This window comes from Nipponia nippon, unplaced genomic scaffold (genome assembly GCF_047370975.1).
Source record: "Nipponia nippon isolate SJK-2023a ecotype South Korea unplaced genomic scaffold, ASM4737097v1 scaffold_17, whole genome shotgun sequence".
Classification (NCBI taxonomy): domain Eukaryota; kingdom Metazoa; phylum Chordata; class Aves; order Pelecaniformes; family Threskiornithidae; genus Nipponia; species Nipponia nippon.
In genome coordinates, this window is record NW_028262333.1 from 8,216,280 (window position 1) to 8,228,437 (window position 12,158).

A 12,158-nucleotide genomic window follows, 5' to 3' on the forward strand; every position below is an offset into this window, starting at 1 on the left:
GAAGGAGCGGAGCCCCAGGTGTCCAGGGGCTCCCACCGCTCCTCCAGGGACGGAGCAAGGGCAGGGTCTTCCCCCCAAACCACAGAGCCACCCAACCGCTCTGCTCTGCAATGGGGTTTTTTTTGTAAAACATTGCTAAGCAACCAGCACTCACTGAGGGCATGGTTCTGGACAGACGCTGTTTCAGCTAGAAAAAGAAAAAAAAAAAACAGCAAAGGGACGCTCTACCGGACAGTATTATTAAAAAGGCGCATGCCAGCTTATTTTACAGGTCACTCGGCCTGTACAGAGGACCCTTTACACTTCCCTCATGGAGATACTGATGCAGGATTAGAAGCCGCTAAAAAGAAAAGGCACGTGGGTGTGCCTACATGCACATGCACGCACACCACATGCAGCACCTCAAGTGCACTGGGGTAACGGCAACTAAACACAGGTTGCAATAACGCCCTCGAGCCCATCGCTGCACAAGCCGTGAACCTTGCGAAGGCAGCGCTGCGGGTACCAGGCCTGCCGCTCCGCCAGCCCCGCTGCAGGATGGGCAGCACGGCAGAGCATGGCTACCTGCCGGGGAGCTGGGCAAACCCTGGGGAAAAAGAAAGTTCTTATTTTCTTGTTTTATGAGCTATTTACAGCCTGGCTGTAGATAAACAGTCCATATATTTTTAAAATAGATTCTCTTACACTACAGCCAAGAACAAAGGGAGCATTTTTGTCTTTTGGGAATAAAAGAAAGTCGCCTAGCTGGGCTGGCGCGGGGCAGAAAGCACACTTGCCGGCGGCCACCCAAGCAGGCAGTGCGCCGCAGTGATGCCCACGCCTGCCCGCGGTACCTGCTGGCTGCCCCCGGTGATGGGGTGCTGCGGGAAGCACCGCACCCTGGCTGTGGGTCTAAACCGCAAGGAAGGGTGAGGAAGCAGCACCTGGGCCCTTCGCTGGCCCCTCCACCACCGCGCTGGCGCAGGCAGCCCCGGCCCCCGCACGGCTGCGCCCGCCGCTCCACGTGCAGGAGCCAGATGGTCCGGAGGCTGGTGTACTTCCCACAACTCCAGCTAGAAACCGGCTTGGCATCACCACAGAGACATCCCCTTCCCTGTCTGCACTGCAGTCCCCACTCCGCAGAGCATCCTGCAGCCACTGTCCCTCCCCAGCACGCATCCAGCATCCCAGACATGCCGTGACCCCCAGGCTCCCATCGGCAGGTGGGAGCAGAGGCAGAGAAGCACAATTCCCGGTTCCTCCAAGCCACACTTAAGAACATCCTTGCTCTTAAGAGCCGGGATGACGCCCTCACGAGCATGCCTCATCAGGAGCATGCAGCCCGCAGGTCCAGGGCCACCAGGCGCTTGCATGGAGCGATGAAGAGGAGCAGGTGGAAGCGCCTTTGCGGGGCGGCGGATGGGAGCACGCCAGGAAAACAGGGAAAACGGCCTCGGCTCCGCTGGCCGTGGTGACAGCCGCTCGCGTGCCCGGGGGAGGAGGGAGGGATGATTCACACTGAGCAGCCGAGAAGCGAACAAGCTGTGCGGGTTTTGGTATGAGCTCCCCCTCACTTTGCCTCCCCTCCCTGCCCACCATGGTCACGCTACAGCTACGCATCATGCTGCATCCGAACCTGGCTCCTTCAGGTCTGCTTCATACCAACGGATCAAAAAAACCTCAAGCACAGTGACAGATACCCAGCGAAGCCCATCCTCCAGCTGCCCCACTGCTGGATGGTGGGGAAGGGCTGCCCAAAACAGCCCAAACTAGAACCACCACAGCGCGGGCAGGGTTTGCTGTGCCATGCTGCCGTTGCTGCCCCTCGCACAGGGCAGGGGTTTCTGATGCCCCCTTGCTCGGGTGGAGGGATGAAAACCCTCAGAGCAAGCCTGCCCCATTTTATGCATGGCGCAGCCACCGCTCAGGCCATGGCATTGCTCCCTGGGTTTCAGGGTGCTGCAGGGAAGGGGTGAGCGCAGAGGGGTCGGCGGTCCCCCTCTGCCCGCCGGGGAGGGGGCCGGCAGCACCATGAGGGCCAACCCTGCTTGCCCCGTCCCGACTGCAGGCTCCTGCCCAGCTGGGATCAGCCAGGGAAGCACCGCATGTGCCAACCCACAGAAAGCATGGGGACACGCAGCAGAGCCCTGGCACCACTGCCTCCCACCCTCCCCGCAGCAACCATGGGAACGGCATTTCCTCGCACGCATTTTAAACGTCATTGTGAGTTGCCACCCCCAAAGAAAAAAAAAAAAAAGGAAATCAAAACAGCCCACCACCCCCAGCCCATGTCCCGGAGCACACAGGTAACGCCACACACACTGCATGGTGCGGCGGGATTGCAGGAACAAACACAGACGTGAGATGCAGCTGTGCTGGCACATCTGCAGCTTTGGAAAAATGTCCTCTTGACCCAAACCAGGCAAATCTGCTCCAGGAAGAATAAGCAGGACTCAGCAGGTACCCGGCTTCTGGCGCTGGAGGAACATTGGGACATCCCACCCATCACCCAGGAAAGGTCTCCTCCAGAACAGCCTCCACATCCCTCTCTTCAGGTCTGTCCACCTCCTCCTCAGATTTTTCTCCCTGGCCACAAGCGTGCCCTTCCAGTCTACGCCAGCTTTGGCAGCCCAGTCGGCCGCAGACCCTGCCTCACAAAGCTGCTGTTTATTCCCCAGTCCACCCCCGCCAAGCCAAAAGGGCTGAGTTTAACCCAACACTGGACACCTGGTCAGTGCTGGTGCCACGGCTGGGCAGTGGCACGCAGAGGGCCAGCAGCTTCTCCGGACACTGTCACCACACCAGTGTATCGGGACATGCACCCAGAGGTGCTCTGTGGCACGCTCGCAATTAAAAAGATCTCCAAGCCCTGTTAACGAGCCTTCTGCCAGCATAATTTGAAAGACTTAATCACAAACGCACAGTCTCTTGCACACCCAAGCCCTTCTGCTCACCAGCTTCCCTCGCCAGCGCTGCCGAGAGGCCGGATCTGGCTGCAGCCCAGTGCAGCAGCTCACAGCACCAGCTCCGCAGCTGTCACGGGACTCAAGGAGCCCACCCCGCTTAGGAGCTTGGCTCTCAACATCAGTCCCCCAAAACGCCAGCACTGGGGGTCACAGCTGCATGCAGGGGGACCCTCAGGCAGCCCCAGGGGACCGAGTGACCGATGCCTGGCGATGTCATCACAAACCTCCTGCACAGATCGCAACCGCAGGCAGTGCACGTGGGTAAACCACTGCAACACCCCAGCGGGCGAAAGGCTGTCGCATCCCAAGTTTTCCTTCTTACAATCAGGCTGAGCCACACAGGGTAAGCATGCAGTCCTCCGGAGCCAACGCTGGCTGCACAACGATCCCTCCACGACTCGCGGTGGAGACCCACCATCAGAAACAAAGAGCATCTCCTGAGCAGGAACACATTCCTGTTGCTAATTTCCACCAGAGAGGAAGAGGAGGAGCTTTCGAGTTGTGCTGAAAATAAAGCAGAGTATTATCATTTGTATTACTCCTCGTTTGAATAAAATACCAGATGAGCTATTAAATATGTGACTGCACAAGCCACACAGGTCATGCAAAGGAGGAAAAAGTCCTCTTTGGCTTTGGCTGTGCTGGTGCAGGGGCAGGACTGTCTGGTTGAGCTGTAACCACATACTTCTCCTGTAGCACAAAGTGTTCCCCACACCAAACGTTTCCTACCACCCTCCGAAAGCAGTGGGCAGGAAATACACCCTGACACAGAGGAGCCACATTACATCTTTGTTGGGTGAACAAAGCAGGAAAAAATCAGAAGCAACTCATCTTAGCAACCAAACCCCAAAACCATGTGTTTTCACCCCAGACTGGCCCTGCGGTTTGCTCGCCCAGCCAAGGCAGAGAGCCCACGGCGGGTGCACAGGGGGCTTGGCCGTGCCCTGCCACTGCTGGGCTTGGCACTGGCAGAGACCCCCCCCACCCCTCCAAGCACGGGGCAAGCTCCTCGGGCAACGGCAGCTCCCACCACCCAGGAAAGGCTCAGGGTTTCTGCCCGCACGGATGCGGTGCTGCCGCCAAGCCCCAGGAAATCCTCCTCGCCGCGAGGCAGCAATTTCCCCAGCATTCGGAAGACACGAAATGGGCTGTGCAGCGAGCGCGGCATGACTCACCTTGGCAGCCCTCGCACCCCATCACTGCTCGTAGGCGGCCAGCACCGAGCGCTTGATAGTGACAGCCAAACACCATTTCTGATGGCACAACCAGAGCAGAACCGAACGCAAGCAGCCACAGCAACCCAATGGGGGTTTTGCTTTTATTTTGCATCCTCCGGAAAGTATACCGTTCCTTTTCCTCCAAACCCAAGTCTGCAAGCGTACAGCTGTTTCCTAGCCAGGAGACCGCCTCTGACCATTAATGTTTGCACCTGCAAAAATAAGGGCCATTCCGGAAAGGCCAGACCTAAACCTCTGTATGTCAATCCCTTCTCTCCTCTGCACACAGGCGATGGGAAGGTTTGGGCTGTTACTGCTTTCTTCAGGGACCAGAAGGGCAAAAGGATAAAAATAATCCAAGAAGGACTTCAGGTTTCTCCTCCCCAGGCTCCCCAGCGTTGGCCCACACCCGTGGCACTGGGGCTCAAGGACCCATCCCCCCAGACAGCACTGGGCTATGAAGCAGCCCAAGACATGGCTCTTCCTCCAACACACCCAAGGGCTTTCACCCTGGAGAGGCAAACAAGGAGATTTCAAGCACACAGCACCGTGTTATCTATCCACCCATTGAGCTGGGCAGCTCTACCTACCCAAGCCAGGGTCTTGCTCTGGTTGGGGTACCTCTCCCACGGGACCGAGCATGCTGAACTGGGAGGGCGTGCAGAGCAGGCAGGGAAAGGCAGCAATGGTAGCAAAGTCAGCTGGGACAGAAGGCACCTGAAGGTATCGGCCAGAGTCTGAAACATTTCCTTATTCCCAGGCTAAGCCTCGTTTGTACCAAAAGGGAATTAACTGCTCAGGTTGAACACCATGAAAATGTTTCACTTTCGTTTCCAGGCAAGCCACGGAGTCAGCGCCAGCTCCAGGTACGGTACTGCCACACCACAGCCACGGGCACAGACATTTCATAAAGGCTCTGTTTCAGCAAGAGGCTGCTGAGATGTGAAACCGAATCCGTGTACAAGTGCATCCCAGAGCGCATGGTCTGTGGGCAGAGCCCAGCACACCGACAGCACCACCACGAACCGCACAACTACCCCACTTTGCTTTTTAAGCCGCACAGCAGCCACGGAGCAGGATGTGTCCCCCAAAAAAACCCACAGCCACAGCAAAAGCCCTCCTGGCATCACCCGTGGTGGCAGCACAGGCCACCTCTGCGACCCCAGCGCTACGCGGGCAAACACAGTTCATCCCACCAGGCAGCTCGTTAAAATCTGCGTGCACGCACCAGGCTGCACAGGTGGAAGCAGGGGGCAAGGCCCAGCCGCTCACCGCAGCCGGCACAGGGCACACTGGTGGAGGGCAGAGCCAGCACGAGACCTGCAGGGCAGCGCCACAGCATCTGCCCCAGGAAGCCGTCACGGCCGGAGGAGCTCCCCAGCACCACAGAGCTCAGGTCCACCCCAGCATCGCCCCTTACCCGCATCCCCCTTTGGTCCTGCTCCTCCTCACCGCCCAGCTGCAGCTGTGCAGTGATCCAGCCGAAAAATAGCCAAGGGAAAAACAACCCAAAACCCCAAACCAGCCCAACTGTGCCCTTCAGGAGCACGGGCACCTCCGCCCTTCCCGCGGGAGCCCTGGGCACGATACAGTCCTGTTGGGGCATGGCACAGCCTGGCCAGGGTCTGGCCCTCACGCCCATCGCAGGGAGGGGGTTTGCAGAGCCCTCGCCGGCCCCTGCCCGGCCCTGCCGCACAAATTGCAGCCTGCGACGTGCGAGCGCAGCAGCAGCCGGGGCGTGGACGAGTTCAGTGGCTTCAAATTAGTGCTTGGGAGTTGGAGAAAGAAGCAAAACAAAACAACAGCAGAAACGTGGCAGGGCACCAGATTGCAGCCCCAGCGCCCAAAGGAGACAACGGCCCACGGCCCTCCACAGCCCCATCACCACAAGGACACAGCGCCTGTCAGCACAGGGAGACCTGGGGGCGGCGGGAAGGAGGAGGAGGAGGAGGAGAAGGAGGAGGAGGGTGCCCCCACTCAGCCCCCCGCAGCGGAACGGGGGGAGGCGATGGCTGCCAGCCACCTGCACCCACACATCCTCCATCGTTACATGCGCTGCTAGTTTTCTGAAGAAAGCTGCAAAGCATCTTTGCATCACCATCTGGGCAACTGGACTTGATAACCCCCTCAACCAAAGCAGAGGGGCTGGAGGCAATGCCGGCACCATGGGCAGCCACCATACCACAACCAGCTGCCGGCTGGGACGCAGCTCCCTGCCTGCCCTGTTTCGCAGGCACAGGGGACGCACAAAGGGGCAAAAAGCTTCCGTAACCCTGGTACTGACGGTCACCACAGCTCCTTCGCTGCAGAACAAGTTTCACAGCATCCAAGCTTCAAGTTCATTACTTACGTCTCACTTGAGGTCTTCGCATTTGCAAAACTTTCTGAATAATTTATGTATGGTGTATAAGGGAGAAAGAGGGACACGTTTTGCTGAAAACCAGGTCACTCCTAATACCAGCCAAGCAGCAAAGAGAGACAATAGAAATAGGCACACATACTCACTGGGGTGGGGTGATTTTTTAACTGAAGGAGAAAGCACTGTGAATCAGTGCCACTTCTCTCCATACCTTCACAGAGGGCAAAAGCAGGGTAGCTGCAGAACAGCTCCTCCATCAAAGCCAGACAGAGACTTTCTTACGTGCCTTTACACCAGCCTCACCGTCCCTGCTCACCGCTCCTGCCACACCCGTGTCGGCAGCGCAGGGGCTGCAAAGGGCCAAGCAGGGCAGCGGGGAACAGGAGAGCATTTCTGCCCAGGGCTGCGAAGAGGTCCTCCTCCCTCCTGCATCATCTTCCTCCCCACCACAGCCCCGTCCAACCCGCCCCTCGCTGATACACAAAGAGTTACGTTCCCCTCATGCCTGTCTTAAAACAAAGAGGATGTGAAACGTTCAGCAGAAAACGCAAGAGGAAGGAAAATGAGAGAGGATATTGCCAAGACTTCAAGTAACTTTGGTTGTAGGCCACCTCACTGAGCCAAGAGTCAAGACGCCCTCCGAGCCCCTCGCTCCAGAGGCAGCATGCCCCGAGCCAGGGGTTTGCTGCTCCCTGGACCTGCCCAGCCCCGTATCCACGTGCCCTCCACGACAGCCAAGGAGTGCGCATCGAGGCAATGCCGGCGGTGAGATAAGGCCGCCCTGCCCAGCCACAGGGAGACAAACCGCTTGGAGACACCAGAGAAAAATAAAAGCTGAGTAAGAGAAGCAAGCACCTGGTCGTTGCCAGGAATGGCCACCAGGTACCACCTGTGCTGGCTCCAGCTCATGGCCGTGCCGTCCCAAACACCTGTGGTAGTGAAACACCCGGCAAGAGGCAGCACAGCAGCTCTGCACCCCTGGAGCATCTCCATCCATGCTCAGACGGACACCCAGAGGGTCTGTACTGGCCCACGCAACTCAGCCAGACCTCAGACCCATCGCACACGGAGGGTAACCCATGTGGAAAGAGCTGGGCCAGATCCTGTCCTGTGCCAAGTCTCTGCTGGAGAAGCCAGAGGCATCATGGCTCACCAGCAGCCGTACAGCCGGTGAAGTCGCTCTTACAGCGGGAGAAGGAGCCACACGTGGGAGGATGCACAGAGCAGCCGAGCACCACAGCCAGGGAGGGGACACCCATCCCCAGCCCCTTGGGCAGCGCCCTGCCCCACGCACCCCCAAACCTTCCCCCAAAGTGCCCTGCAGACCACCTGTGCAGGGAGCGTGCCACTGCACCTGCAGCTGCACATGTATGGGACGCGGCCGCGAGGCCAGGCAGCGCCGACGCTTGGGCATTAATTAACACTCCAGCAAAATCTTCATTATTCATGCCCCTACTGACGGCAGCCTAGGCATCAGTGGAACACACCCCTGGCCCTGCACAGGAATTAAGGTCTAATCCAGGAATGCATTCAATAGAGACTACAAAACAATTCAGCCATAAAAACATCCTTATCTCCAGAGGCCGGTGAGCGTTCTTCCTGTCCCGGCTAGGACAGCCCAGGGTGCGGGGGTCGTGCAGCACAGCCACAGCCATGCCCGGCAGGAGAGTCGTCCACCAGCAGCCATGAGCACGCAGTGGTTCAGCACACCCAAAAATACCTGCCGTGCAGCGTGACCAGGGCGAGGGCACAGCCAGCCCCCTTAGCCAGCACCTGCAGAGCAACCCACTAAAAGGGCACGCTGACTAAGCCCAGAGGCGAGCACCCTTGGGACCCACCAGTTAATTCCCAAAATTTATTTTCAGTGAAGAACGACGCTGTAGGATTTGTTCTGTAATAAAATGAATGCTCCAGGCAGGGCCAGGCACAGGCTGCCTTCAGCTCGACAGGCAAACACACCGCAGCAGAAAACAGCTCAGACCTGCAGAACCATAAATGCAACGATAGCCATCGGGTTTGGGGTTTTTTTAACCCAAAACGTCAAGAATTGGTACAACGGGGGTCCCTGCAATCCAGACGTTACCGGCTGCTGCACAAGGGAACTGCTCGGTGTGAGATCTGAAGGGCAGGGAGCAGGAATCAGCCCCGTGGCTGCAGCTCAGCCCTCCCGGGACAGGACGGGGTGGTGGGCTCAGCCGAAGCATCACCTGCCTGCGCGCCCAGAGGACGACACCGCCGTGCCTCAGCTCCCAAAATCACCCCACCGCATCCCCGAGGCCAGGCTGGTGCATCACAGGCAATGCCACGGGCGGCTCCACGGCACGGGTGTGCGTGGACGTGCCCCTCTCCTGTCCCACCGCCCCACGGCACAGAACCGGAGCAGGGCAGGGCGAGCTTGGCAAGGTGAAAGCTCATGCTGCCGGCGTGCTTGGTACGGGAAGCCCACCAGCTGGGGAAGCGATCCGTGATTTGGGCCAAAGAAACATAAAACGAGAAAACTCCAAATGGCCTCATGGGGGGAACAGCAGGAATGGAGCCGCCACTTCGGGGAACAGCCCAGCATGCAGAGGGCTCACCCACCCACCCGTGGCAGTGGGCAGCCCTGTGGAGGTGTCCCCGGCCGCGGGGACAGGAGCCAGCCCAGCCTGGGTGCGAGGGGGGACCGGGACGCTGCCGGCCGCAGGCGAGGGTCCCCCCGGTCCCGGGGCTGCAGCCGGCGTCGCAGCGTCCCCCTCCTGCACAGCCCCCACCACAAACCGGGGGTTTTGAACAGAGAGGGGACAGAGGACAACCGGGGGGGCACAGCACCTACCCGTCACCCCTGGCGAACCACCCCAAAGGACCCAACCCCTGAGGGCCAGGCACGTCCAGAGGGACCACGGCCAGGCACATCCTGACGGATCACGCGTGTCCTGGTGGACCAGGACCAGGCACGCCCTGATGGACCGGGCAGAGCACGGAGGGCCGGGGGCCCGCGGGAGCGAGCAGGTGGTCCATGATGGACCAGGACCAGGAGGCCACTGACCAGGATGGGCAACGACGGGCCAGGCGGGACGGCGGGCAGGCGGACCCCGGCGGGCCGGGCGGGCTGCGCTGGGCCGGTGCCGGGGGGCCGGCCGGAGGGCGCGGGGCCCCGGCTGGGCCGCCCCGGGCCCCTCACTTACTCTTGAGGGCGGCGACGAGCGACTTCCCGTCCTTGATGAGCTCCTTGATGAACTTGTTGGTCTTCTCCAGCTCGGCCTCGTGGGAGCGGAGCCGCTCCCGGAACTGGGGGCTGTCCAGGCAACACTCGCTGAACTCCAGCGCCGGCAGCCCCATGCTGCCCGCACCCGCGCACCGACCACCACAAAAAAAAAAAAAAAAAAAAAAAATTAAAATTACAATGTTTTTTCAAGCCGAAGCGCGCGCCCGCCTCGCCGGGGAGCTGGCGCCGCCGCGGGCGCGCCCCGGGAGCGGCCGTGCCGGGCCGTGGGGAGCGGAGCGGAGCGGAGCGGAGCGGAGCGGTGCCGGGCGGAGCGGAGCCCTGAGGCGCGGCGGGCGGGGGCGGAGCTGCCGCCGCTCTGGGGCCGCCGCCCGGGCAGGGCCCGCGCGCTGCCCGCCCGCCCGCGCCGCCGCCGCCACCGGCACACGCCCCCGCGCCGCGCCCCGCCCCCCGCGCGCGCCTTCAGCCAATGGGCGGCACCGGCGCGCCACGCTCCGCCCCTCCTCCGGCGCCGAGGCCACGCCCACACCGCCCGCTGAGCCAATCAGCTGCGGCGCCCGCGGGGGCGGGGCGGGCGGGCCCGGCGGTGCCTCACGGGGGGCGCGCCCGGCCCGGGCCCGGCGCGGCCTGGGGGAGCGTCCGGCCCGGGCACCCGCACCTGGGGCCGCCTACCTGCCGTCGTGGTGAGCCCCGGGCCGGGCCCTGCTCCGTCCCCGCTCGCACAGGCCGCGGCCGCAGCCAAGAGCGGCACCGAGAAGACCGGAGGGGTTACGCGAGGGCCTCGCCCGGCTGTGCCCCACATCTCACCCTGCTCCCCCTGGACCTTCGCGGCCCGGGGCCGCAGGGCTGCGTGGAAACCGTATCCCAGCCTGCAGGAAGGCCGCATCCACCGCCCGGTCCGTACCCAGCTGGTTGGGCCTCTCTGGGTTGCTGCTTTGCATGGTTTTCTTCCCATTAAACATCTGTGTCAGAGATTATCCCCCGGAGTTTAGTAGTGCGAGTTGAGAAAATAAACCCTTAATCTCTTGAAACGACTGGCTATGAAGGGGCACCAGCATCAGGCAGGAGTCTGGCACCATGGAGGGACTGCAGGTCCCCATCCACAGCACATCCCTACAAGCGTATTGCCTCCAGCCCAGCAAGGGAGATGGGGATTGGCAGGACAGCGCTGCACAGCCGTACGCAAACCCGGCCGCTTCTCCCTGCAGCCCATTTCCTTCAGGAACATGCCAGGAATTTGGCCCAAGCACAGCAGCTGCCTCGTCACCTCCTTCCCTCGGCTGGGAGCTTCCAGGAGCAAACTGCAGCCCACAAAACAATTGCTCCTCCTCATGGTTTTGGCTCTGGCTGCCATAAGGTGGATGGCAATAAACTGGCAATAAAATAGGAGAGATCGTCAGTGCCAGCCCCACGGATATGAGAAAATCCATTCTTGCCGTAAATGATGGCACCAAGTCCAGGGCGAGCCACCCCACAGCCTCCCCCCGGGCAGAGACACGCACGTACGAGCCAGCAATGGCCTTTCACCCCAGACTGTGACAAACAGACACATTTGTGGATAATCCCCAGATGACTGGAATTCCCCCTTTCTCCCCAGCTCAGCCATTCAGGCTGGCGAGGAGGGCGCGGGGCGGCTGCTGCTCGGCAAACACGAGCCCCTGCACAGCACAGCAAGCGCGTTCCGGATCAAGCGTGGCGACGGGGCGGCATTCCTGTCAAGTCAGCCATGAAACGCAATGCAGAGCCAGTGCCAGCTTTATGCTTTTTTACAAACTGGGGAAGATGGATGGTCTTGCACAAAGCTTGGGCTTCATGTAGGGGTGACAGAATGGGATCCAGCCTGAGCCTGATGTTCAAAAGTTAATCCACCTATGTTTTCCAGCGGATGGGTCCAGGCGCAGCAACCCGATACCAGCTCAACCTTTTGTCTCTGCTTCTTTTTTATTCACTGGCAGGTCTAAAGCACGATTTTCTCAATCTTCACGCCACAGCCTAATTCTGGCTGAGTCACTGCCTTCAAATATGCAAAAAAATGTGGCTCGCAAACCATGAGGTCTCCTAATTATAAAAAAGGATGTAATACTAATTACATGCTTATCTTGTTGGCAGGATATAAAGTTTAATTAGCTGTCATTTACACCATATGCATACAGCCCTATAAAAACACTAGATGTTATTATTTGGATTACGCTCCTTAATTCTACGCTGTAGAAAGCCATGGGAGCACATATTTTGGTTTCATCCTTCTACATAGATGTTGTTCCTATTAAGAGTGTTCCAGCACTTGCAGCTAATACAGAAGAACCTGTAACCGTAAAAGAATACCACCAAAAGGAAAAATAAGCAAACAAACAGAAATCCCAGACTTCCACGTCCTCCTGCCTGTAGCTAATAGCTTGCATCCCTCTGCAATCCCTGTGTATTTGCCTGCCTGC

At 59.6% G+C, this 12,158-nt stretch overlaps 1 protein-coding gene across 8 annotated transcripts in view; it reads right to left on the minus strand.

Annotated features, from left to right (window-relative positions):
- Positions 1 to 10,054, minus strand: part of ARHGAP26 (Rho GTPase activating protein 26) — a 150,209-nt gene extending 140,155 nt beyond the window's left edge. For 3 of the 8 annotated variants that reach the window (XM_087753847.1, XM_087753843.1, XM_087753842.1), the window contains exon 1: positions 9,686 to 10,051. In XM_087753847.1, coding sequence (XP_087609973.1) covers positions 9,686 to 9,839 — 154 coding nt within the window. In that variant the 5' untranslated portion in view covers positions 9,840 to 10,051. Of the gene's footprint in view, positions 1 to 9,546; positions 9,564 to 9,685 lie in introns of those variants that run through there. The other 5 variants (XM_087753845.1, XM_087753849.1, XM_087753848.1 and 2 more) reach the window with 4 other exon arrangements.
- Positions 10,055 to 12,158: the final 2,104 nt, after the last annotated feature.